This window comes from Apaloderma vittatum, unplaced genomic scaffold, assembly GCF_000703405.1.
Source record: "Apaloderma vittatum isolate BGI_N311 unplaced genomic scaffold, ASM70340v1 scaffold19503, whole genome shotgun sequence".
Taxonomy (NCBI): domain Eukaryota; kingdom Metazoa; phylum Chordata; class Aves; order Trogoniformes; family Trogonidae; genus Apaloderma; species Apaloderma vittatum.
This window is the reverse complement of record NW_009708877.1, coordinates 15,795-27,306: the sequence shown is the minus strand read 5'-3', so window position 1 is coordinate 27,306 and position 11,512 is coordinate 15,795. Positions and strand designations below refer to the sequence as shown.

The 11,512-nt window shown below is 39.6% G+C and overlaps 1 protein-coding gene across 1 annotated transcript in view; it reads right to left on the bottom strand.

Moving 5' to 3' along the window:
- Positions 1 to 3,173: 3,173 nt before the first annotated feature.
- The window catches only part of SLC30A7 (solute carrier family 30 (zinc transporter), member 7), a 22,958-nt gene continuing 14,619 nt past the window's right edge, over positions 3,174 to 11,512 (bottom strand). The window contains exons 7-9 of the mRNA XM_009866722.1: positions 6,006 to 6,096; positions 4,906 to 5,055; positions 3,174 to 3,425 (exon numbers count right to left, since the gene is read on the bottom strand). Coding sequence (XP_009865024.1) covers positions 3,378 to 3,425; positions 4,906 to 5,055; positions 6,006 to 6,096 — 289 coding nt within the window. The 3' untranslated portion in view covers positions 3,174 to 3,377. The remainder of the gene's footprint in view (positions 3,426 to 4,905; positions 5,056 to 6,005; positions 6,097 to 11,512) is intronic.

Here is an 11,512-nt window from a genome sequence, read left to right as displayed (position 1 = left end):
TCCCTACACTATCCTCAAACATATTTAACAAACAAAAGATACATTTCTTACTTTAAAAACATCAAGTTGTCCCTAGAAATAACGAAGGAAGTGCTTGCTTTCTTAGAAAACTCAGATTTGTATGTAATCTTCCAACAGTCAGGTAAGTTTCAGTAAGCAACAAGATGTAAAAAGTTATTAAAATCAACGTTGTGTAATTATAAGCAGTGTATAGGCTTTTTCACTCATTTTCCTGTATTTAACAAGCTTGTAGAAGTACATCTTATAAAAGAACAAAAAAAAAAAAAAGGAAAAAAAACATAAAAAACCAAACCCACACCAGCAAACAAACCCAATTGCCACTTGGGCAGATTCTCACTTGGAAACAAATTGTAGCAGTTGTCTTTTCATTAAGAAAATTAAAGTAGTAGCCAAGCTCAGCAACTTGGGCAGCACTACGGTATTTCAGCAAGCCCAGGAATACCCAGTTGTGAAACTGGTATAACAATAATTTAAAGCAAGGCCTGATTTTAGATCATAACACGATCGCAATGAAGTTGGCTGGTTCTTGCCCTTAAAGTGGTATCAGTCTCAAATAGCAGTAATATTAGCTATAAAAATAGAAACCAAGGCATCATGCTGTCAACCAACACGAAACAGTCTACATGCAACATATTACAAAACAACATGAGGGATCTCTGCCCTGTAATCAGAACTGTATTTTAATTGCCTCTTCTGTGAACAAACAAAAATGGTATCTTAAAACTGCAACAATCCAATCTGCTCAACAGATTCTTGCACCCTACCCCGTGCCGCGTAGCACTCAGATCCGTGTTACAGCCCGGAGCCCCAGGCCTGGCAGTGCGTCCCTCCCGGGAGGGAGCAGGAGGCCGGGAGAGGGAGACGTGTGATAGCGCAGCCACCCGACAGGGTGCTCTGTGCCTGCGCACCCGGGAGGAGGAAAGGGGGTCAGAAACCAGCAACAGGGATAAAGAAGGATCTGAAGACTGGAAGGGACTGTCAGGCTTAAGAGTAGTACGTCTGTGGCTTTTTACCGCAAGTTTCCACCAGTCCCAAGCACAAGAGTACAGCCCTAAGCTTTGGACAAGACCAATAGTCACGTTTCAGGATCTCATCTGGACAACTTCTGAAGCACGGATCTATCTGGCAATGTCTTGGTTTCAGGTAGGACAGAGTTAACTTTCTTCCTAGGACCTGGTACAGTGCTGTGTTTTGGATTTAGTGTGAGAACAATGTTGGTAACAACTACAACATCAGTGTGTTAAGCACTGCTTATCCGAAGTCAAGGACTTTTCGGTTTCCCACGCTCTGCCAGTGAGCAGTTGCATGAGAAGCTGGGGAGGGAGCACGGCCGGGACAGCTGGTCTGAGCCAGCCAAAGGGATATTCTGTACCATAGAGCATCTTGCCCAGTACATAAACTGGGGGGAGCTGGCTGGGAGGGGTGGATTGCTGCTCAGGGACTGGCTGGGCATCGCTCAGCAAGCAGTGAGCAACTGCACTGGGCATCACTTATCTTTCTTGGGTTTTATCGCTCTTTTTTACATCTTCCTTTTCATTACAATTATATTCATTATTATATCTTATTTCAACTCGTCAACTGTTCTTATCTCAACCCATGAGTTTTACCTCCGCATCTCCGATTCTCCTCCGCATCCCACCATGGTGGGGACAAGTGAGAGAGCAGCTGCGTGGTGCTTAGATCTCAGTTGGGGTTAAAGCACGACGTGCAGCCATCGTGTTTGCACGGGAAAAGAGATCAAAATTCCAGTGCTCTACAAGAATGACAACATGAATGCAAGAAGTTCTTCATCGTTGTCATGAATTCAGCAACATCAGTGGCAAGCACCATTTCTGCAAAAGAATCTCCAGTACTCTCACAGGGCCTAGCACCACTACAAAGATGTTGTCAGCTTCAAGGGGCCTTGATTTCAGTATTAACACATATCAGGTACCAGAAGAATACTTAAAATCCACACCAGTCAGTAGGAGCTGTGATTTATCAGAAAAACGCCTGTCTCCATTTTTACTCTACAATATTCTATTTGTATAATACCCTCTTATAAAATGTCCCTTTACTAAGTTAACTACCACAGTACAGAGGAATTACCATCTGTAATGCCAAGTACTGTAGACTGTCTTGGATGCAAAAGTGTAAAATGATTATAAATGCTAGAAAAATGACAGACCAATGTTTCTGGAAAAAACATCTTACTGCACGGAGAATTTTTCCATGAAAACACAAAAGGCTACAGTCAGTAAAAAACATCAGACTTGGAAGAAGCGTATTCTTAAACAGCATGAACCACAGTCCTTATTTCCATTTCAGATATAAGCACTAGGAGCACCTAATTTTCAGTATTTGGAAAGACCAAAGTTCTCTCACCAATCACTTTAATAAAAATTATTACAACCTATTAAAATCAAGGAAATTTAAGCTTTCACAGACAATTTAGGGATTTAATTTTTCCCGATAATTCGGAAGATAAAAAACTTCAGGCATTGCTTCCGTCATCAGCATCTTCCCTCAGCTGCCTCTTGTTTCAGTGACTATGAACATGAGTGGCGTTATGGAATGTCTCATTACTCTCAACCATATGAAGAGACTAAGAATTGGAGTTAAATCTAGTATTTTGACTAAAATAACAATTTCCGCAAGGTATGTGCAACAAAATACCCAGCTTGTTTTGAAAGCAAGTCTCTTCACAACCGCTTTGCCTTTTACATTCAGAACTTTCCTGTCTGTTTGGTAAAATGCAAGTATAAGGGAAGTCTAACATCTACCGTTACGCAAGTATACAAACCCCCCCATAAGTCACCAGTAAATAATCAGACTGCATACAAGATATTTGTAAAAGTAACAAAACCCTTTGATGCTCCATATTTATGCTGGCAAATACCCCTCCTGATATAAAAGGCACTTTGAAAACCCAATATGGTTTGGTTCATTAAGTTTGCAAAGTACAAACAATTGTACAAACACACAATTATATTGACGCATGTCAGCCATCGTGACATTATCTACAAAACAAGCTCCAATTGTTGGTAACACTGGTTTTATGGGAATGAGCAGTGGTTTCAGCAGCTTTACTGACAGGAAGATATGAAGATATGACAGGATTTCCAGTACCACAATCTTAGTAAGTAAAAAACCCTCAAAAAACTTACAAGTTTAGGAGCCACAAAAAGACAAGACCCAAAGTCCATAACATTCATTCATTTCCTCCTTCAAAGTGAACCACATCCGTAGCCCAAGGGCAGAAATCTATTCAGTCAATTCCAGAACAGTGGTGGAGGCAGGCTCTGTTTTGAGAAGTATGTTGTTACACCTTTACAGTACAGAAAACTTTGGTCCAACAGCACAACTTCAGAAATTCACTACATGGCTGCGACATCAATCTGTATGTAAAGCTGTCTTACTCCTGCCTATGGAAAAGAGAAGGAGAGTTAAAAAAAACCCAAAACTTCAAGTTGTCTTGGCTATACCTGTCCTGAACACCAGTCCACAACAGTAAGTTACCTAGCAAAAGAACCTCAGTATCTTATTTTCCAGTAATTCACCTTCCACATTTAGCAGCCCATAAACTTTGAGAGCACTGTATGAACACATAGTTCTTCACACAGTCAAGTGCACACATGTAATTATATATAAACATCAGCACTGCTACATTACCTTTTCTGATTCATCCTAAATAACTGTCACATGTGAAGCTGCACAAAGGAATTCTTACTTTCTTTGTACAAGTTTAACTTCCTGAAAAACAAGCTGCTTGAAAAGCCATCAGTTTAAAATGGAGCTCAGCACAAGAGCGTAGCACAGGATTTGTTGTCTGAACCAGTTCTACGCTAAGATTTTCGCAAGAAACAGCAATGGCTACAGCGAATTTACGTGATGACATGGCACACTAAAGTAACTCTATCTAAAGGTACGCAAATTGTATGAAAGCATTTATTTCTCTCCAGAAATCCTATTAAACTAGGGTTAGATGGACTTGCTTCATTTTATCATCACTCAGCATAAAACAGCATTACAAAATAATCTAGTAATTTATTTTAACCTCAGTGGCAGGCCAGCAACACTGTTGTGATGGTCACTGGTTACACACCGTGATCTCGAAGCATTAGGCTGAACACTGCTACAGATCAGTCTGTCTTCAGCTACTGCTTGCTCTCAGCTCAGTTGCGTGGAAGAGTCAACTATCAGTTATACTAAGATTATGAGGGCTGAGAAGAAATGTTAGTGAGGAGAAAAATCTCTGCTTGCTGCAATTGTTTCTCCACTTATTACCATAGCTCAGATAAGGAAACTTAAAGACTTTGTTCTCCCAATTCCCTTGCTAGACACATGGTTATTGATACCTGCACAGCTACAAAGCAGCTGAGGAGCTAACAACTCACTTTATAAATGCAATCCTTTGGAGATCCGAGATGCAAAATTAGTTTTAATATAATAGAATGTTCTGTATAGCCCTTCCCCAAGAATGTACCTTAGTCTCAAACTGCATATTCTGCAGAATAAGTCTGATTTCTACCTGCAGACTGATTTCTACCTACTCAATAATCTATGTAATGGAACATCTCAGACATGGACCAAACTTTATTCATGAAGTTTGATTCTAGAATATTTGTAACAACAAATCCTCCTTCCCCAAGTCTCTAACATAACAAGTATGCGTGTTCATTTCTACTGGGCTCCCCATGACTGATTGCTTTAGAATTCCTTAAACTTTAAGCAGTTCTAAAGGACTCAGTATTTTGAAATTGTTCTACACAGCTGGAGCAGAGAAGCTTTTCAAACCACAATGATACCAATACCAGAAACATTTTTCTTGATAAGAATTACAATGTCACATCACATGATAAGCATTTTACACTTCCATACGTGATTTCCACTAATAAGACATACCTGGGTAAAAATATTGTGAGTCTGGCTTAGAATCCATCTTCCATCAGCATCAGGAGCTACTAATAATTTCAAAGTCCCTACGTAAACATCAGTACAGAGGGTCCAGAAATGGGGATCATGTAAACTGTAAACTCCTTGCAACTGCTGCACCTAAAAATACAGGCAAGTTTTTTAAAAATATAATTCAGGGAATATTAGAAAAGTTAATGCATTCCTTTACTTCTAGTTTATTGTGCAATTTGTGATATGTCACTCAAAGTCCTTATTACTATCTAGGTAGTTGTAAGGAAGGTGAAAACAGTTTGTATGCATCTGTCAAAATTTCATATCCTGCTGCATTTACATTTTACATATATTTTACTGAAACCATTTCTGAAAACAGTGGCATCCAAGAGAGAAAAGTCACAGTTATTAAATTTCAGAGAGTATTCAATTAAAACAGCAATTTTTCCAAGTGCAGGAATGTTCTCATAAAAACAATTCGTGAGAGTTTGTAACTATTAACAGAAATACATCAATATTTCTGTAAATATTTTGTGAGGCTTAGGTTTGTCCTGTCAAAACACTTTTTTCCTCTGTCCAATTTCCACATGATAATTATAATCCTGTAACTTCCTGAGGAAAGATGGGGCTCCTACAAGTGCTTTGCAACAACTTTGCAAAGGTGCTTCAACCTTCAGATCACGAGATAGTAACAGCTAGGTTAAACAGGAGAGCCAGGAGAGGTCAAATCCAGAGTAACCTACATAGTCTTATAAACATACTTCCTCCTCACTTTACTGAGAACTAGATTTTGAGTGAGACAAAAACTGAACAAACCAGAAAAACAATATTCACGCTCTATCAGCGGAAAATACTTTGAGAGAAAAAGCTTCCAGATCTAAACCAGCAGAGCACATTTTAAAACACAAATTGAGTTGAAGCTACAAACCATATAGGACTTCAGCAAGATAAGAACCAAACTGGTACCTTCATTTGCACAATCTAAGGAACCTTTCACAGGCATTACTGGAAAAACATCACAAAATATCCTCATACACACAGCAGAGGCTCATTCAGTCAGCAGCTTGATCTGAAGCAAAAATGACCCAAAAGCTCACCCTCTGGTAGCACTGAGGCAGGGCATTTTCCAGGGAAGGAGGAGTTCGCTGCATCAAAATTCCAATGGATTCTTTTAAAAGTGGAACAATACTGGAGGGAGGGAGGGGGGAAAAAAAAAAAAAAAGAAAGAAAAAGTTAGCTACTATTTAATTTTTGAAAGATGCAGAACAAAGAGCAACATGACATTCTTTAATGTTCTTGAAGATATTTTCTTCAGTTGTTTCACCAGAAGCTGAGAAAGCTGCCAGGAAAACCCGGTACAGAAAACAAAAGGATTGACAAAATTGTTATAGCGCTTACTAAAGCCAAGATTACTTCTCCAGATTTTCCACAGACACAGCTGGTAGATGATCACAAAATAACAACAATTTAATCCTGTGATTTGAGATGAAATCTCATAGTGTCTCAGAAATTATATGACAAGCAGCTAAGCAATATAGCACACAGCCAAAACCTCCTAAAATGGCAATCGCTCACAACCAACCACAGAAATATGCAACTGAAATGGTTTTTGCTTTTGTTTGGCTAAAGGCATATTTTTGAACTAAGATAATAATGGGGAGATCATAAAACAAAACAGTATGTACCAGTCCAGCTGTAACAAAGTCGGTTTGTCAGAAAGTGACAACTTAGCATATTCTTCAAGCGAGCTAAGTGTAGGGTCTCATCCAAGCTCAAAGATTAAACATCTGGAAGCAATTAGAGGTTTCCTCCCAGCCAAACGGTCTTGGTTAATCAGCAAACTAAGACAACACTTAATACCCCTTTTTATTATTATTACTTTCCCTTTTTTCCTTTTTTTTTTTTAATAAAACCAGAAGACCAGTAAGCCCATACCCTGAAGCTACCACTAAAAATTTATACTCATTATTAAGTATTCAACACTGTAGTTTTCTGTTTAAGAGTAGTGCCTCATGTCTGGCTCAGCAGAGCATCCTAAAACTTTTGAGAGGATGACAAATATCCAATACTAAAACTTAAATCGCTATCTAATTTCAAGGGCATGTAAGTAACCTAACACTCTAGACCAAAAGTGGCTGTATATGTCAGAAACTGTGAGCTGGATTTCAGTGCTCAGCACTGGCACCACAGCTGGAGGACGTAAGAGTGATGGGATAAAAAGCATCCAAAAACGTTTGCAAGAGACTAATTGGGCTGTCTGTTAAAAGGAAACCACAGAAGCCTTGTTTGAAATCTCGGGAAGTGATGTAGAACGCGCTGCCCACACCAGGTGTATATTTGCAGATGAACAGCATGACCTGACCATTCCTTGCCACATGCAGAGAGACTGTTCCCTTGGCTGACCCACCTGCCTGACTCCTCCCCAGCCAGGGCTGGGAGGCAGTTAGAAGGTGGACGACTCTTATCTAATGAACCCCTGGAAAATCAGCCACCCTAAAATTAAGTCTCCTTGCAGGCACAATGCTTATTCCAGTCAAATTCACTGCCTGATGCATTCCATCGCGTGGCCTCACAGAGCTGCACTATTACCAAGGAATCAGTTCAGAAATAGGAAGAAGCAATTAGGGGCAGGCAGGACTTTCTAAACTGGACCTGTCACCAAGACAATTAAACATTTAGCAATGCAATAACTGCCAATCTGTCTAAAAGAAACTTAACTCTAATGTCACATTCTACAGACGGCGGATTACAGAAGGTTGGGGGAAAAGGTTCTCTTATCCATGGACCCATATCGCTAAATAACGTCCATGTCACAAGCACTGCATCAAAGGGAGCTGGAGCTGCCAAAATACTCCACTGCTGAATTGATTTCGGTTTCACTCATTATTTAAAATGCAGGTTTGCTTCTTAATAAAAACCTTGAGCGACCAATACAAAACTTCAGGATGCAAACTGAATAGAAGATTTTTGAACACTGACTCCATCTCCATAAATTTAGCAAGGTCCCTCTAACACAGGCATCCAATGGCTTCAAAAAATGCACGTCCAGGCTGCTTATTTTTTCCCAGTGAAAGGTCTAAAGGAATAGAGAATGTAGGAGCTTGCCTCTTTATTGGAACGCAGAGTGAAAAAAAATCCATTAAAGAACTCTAACCAAACCATGTCTGATCTGCACAACCTATTTACATTATTTGATAAAACATAAGTACTTTATCTGATGGAATGAAAATGAATTGGCAAGCAGGAAATTTGGAGAGACAGCTTATGGAAATTTAAGACTAGTAGGTTTGGCATGTTAACCCATTCCAAAAAAGAATTTGGTCAGTGAAACTCACTGATTCATCCTGGAACAGGACGAACATTGAAAAGAAGTTAAAGCCCCGTTACAGGGCCTGTCAGCTGAAGATGCATTTAAACTTCAGACCTGCTTCATTCTGAAAACCTCGTTGCCTGATCTTCCAAGGTTAAGTCTAAGCAATGAGCAGGGTGTGTACAAGCACCGAAGACTGCCTCTCCTTGCCAGCTGGTGGGGCGCAGTTTTAAGCAGCATGTATTGGAACCATTCACTCAGAATCAACCAATATATGAAAAGGTGAATGGGGAAAAAACACTTCACTCCTAGTATAGGTGGTACAGCTTAAAAGATAGCCTCCCCACTGGCAAGATTTCACGTCTTCATGTTTTTGTAATGGCTCCACACTAAAGCTCTAAGAGAGAAAACTCCTGTGCAAGCTCCAGGCAGTAATGCTGCACTAGTTATGCTTTTATCGAGGCTTCACAAAAAAAGCTAGACCCATGATGTTTAACTGAAACAGCAACACCTTAGAAGTCAAAAGAATAGAGGTAAACCAGGATGTGGCTGTAGGTGAAAGCTGAAGCATATCTCAGGTCACATCTCCCTCCTCTAAATCAGACACATTTGTCCAGCTACAAATTTACCTTTAGCAAAGCTGAAAAGCCCAAAAGAGCTGCTGTGCTGTGATATGCACTCTCAAACGCTGTCAGAGCCCAGAAGCCCAGGCACATGTCTCTGCATCCAAAGGGACACTAACTTGCAAAGCAGTCTTTTATTGTAAGCCAAATTAACATGACAAACTATTGAATCCAGTTTGCTGATGTCTCAGGTTTTCCATTTTTTCATGCATACTGCTGAAGTACAAAACCTTTAATTAAACTCTAACTTCCACATAGTATGCTCTTTTCTCAAATGCTAACCAAAAAACAGTATTACTCAGTATTACTTCATCACCAGCAGGCACTAGAAATACTGTTCCGTCTCATGTGACTGAAGAAAACACTAGGAAATATGATGATACTAAGCAGGATGAAAATGTGGTTAGAGAATTTTACCAAGCTTTCCTTTATTTTTTGATTAGTCATTAGTGCAAAATACACGTGGTTGTCCCTGCAGCAACTATTGCACTGGTACTTCTCCCTTTTTTTTAAACTTACAAAACAATAATTTTATTTTAGGAAAATAAATAACGTTGAATTCTGACCAAGTGGAGAGTTTTATAATGCATAAGTAATCTCTAAGCTGTGCTGTAAAAAAGCAGACACAATTTTCCAATAGTCTTTCAATCTAAAATATTACACTCTCTTGCAAGACAATGGAATTTGCAAGAGGCACTAACCCACAGCAAGACCTGGGACACGATCGCATCCTCTACAAAAGCCGTAAGAGCAAAAGCAACCAATGTGCACAGAATGAGTGAGCAGCACCTCACACTTTGACACATGCAGCTACTGAGAAGGTCAAAGTTGCTCAAACAGATAAAAGCCATTGACACAAATCTGATAAATCCAGCCTGCCACCACTACCCATGCTTTGATTAACAATGAAAAACGAAAGCATCAGACTCCTAATCAACTCGAATCACAGTCAGATAATACTCATACCCATTCCAGTCCCCTCCTGTTTATGTCACTGGTTTTGTAGGCATAGCTAGCGAGACTGGTGCTGCCATCACCTTGGACAGCCAAGGCTGGAAACAGCTCCGGGGTAAAGGACTCCCCGACAGAGTCACTGCAGGCAGAGCACAGCAGGAAACTCATGTAATGCTCTCAGCACTATCAAAAGGAGAGGATGCTTGTGACAGATTTTGTGGGAGGTAAACAAACACTGCTAAGACTCAAGACCAGGTATGGGTTCTTCAATACCACAGCTGAAAATTTACAGCCAGATTTCAAATTTTTTTTTTCCCCAGCCACCATCCTCACCTGCAGCACCAAGATTATCAGTCTACTTCAGAGCTGAAATAAATCTTTTCTATTGGGCAATGGCAATTTTAATCAGACTGCAGGCTTTGCTCAAGTCAAGGATCACAGGTTTAACATTTACTTTTCCAATTTTAAACTGTCAGTTCTCATAATGACGTTGTACTTTGATTCTCAAGCAAGGCTGTCAGGTAGCATTACCCTGCAAGTGCAGGTGGTCATGCTGTTCAGCAACAATGGCTCGGAACACCACCACTGACAAGCACACTAGTTTGGGGAAATTTTGCTAGAGAACATTATTTCTGAATCTTAGCGAATGCAGCACTTCATTTAATAAAGAATTTTATACTGTTATGCCCCAAACATTATCGGCATATTCCCCAAACATGACCAGCACGTCCTCCCTCAAAGCTCTTCCATATTCCAGCATGTTCAAACAAGCTCTAGACTTTATGCAAAATGATGTAACCCATGGAAACAACTTCACTAAATGACTGAAGTAAATTGCCTCATTTCTTTGACCACTTAATAGGTAGTCTGCGTGCTCTATCCAATCTAGTATCATTTTTAGTTTATAGTGCTTTTCTAGAAACATGTGGCTCTAATAGTGGTTTCGTACAATTTCTTGCTTTATACTGAAGCTGTGGCTTTGGCTTGATGACTAATTTCACATAGCTCATCCAAATACTAAAATGACTTCAACATTTCAGAATAAGGCTTAGAATCCTAAGGCTGAAAGATGAATGAAAAAATGAACATTTAATATTAAATATTAAAAGTAGTTTGAAGACTTCAGAAATTGTTTATTGATTCAGGCACATTAAATTATGAGGAACGGGGAAAAACCTTCAAGAGTGTCAACCTGAACAACTACGAAATACACAAGGGGGTTTTGGGGTTTTTTTAGAAAAGACTTCAAACCAAATGCTAGTAAAACACTTGTCTATTTCAAGTATGTCCTATTTGTGCTTTATAATTAAACAGACACCTCCATGAGATAGTACAGAAAATTATCAAAGAAAAATTATTCAGGTATTAGCAGCAGCACCAAGGAACAGCCAAGAGCTACAACCACCCACCCACCCCAGCCTCACCCTTCAGAACTGGTCACAGATTTATGATGCAAAGATTTAAACATATTACAGGATATAGCCCTCCAACTGAGAAATCACTGACTGCCAACCCTCTGCATGCTCAGACTCAACAGGTAAACAAACTGAAAAACCACAACCTCCTAGAGCAATATAATGAAATTTTTAGAGTGAAAAGTATCTGACTTCATGCCTTTACCTCTCGGTATCAGAACAGCAATATGTGAGCTATTTTTCTTCCTCCAAAAAGATAAATTGTAAAGCATGAGATGTAATAGGTATCAACAGTGTCTCTC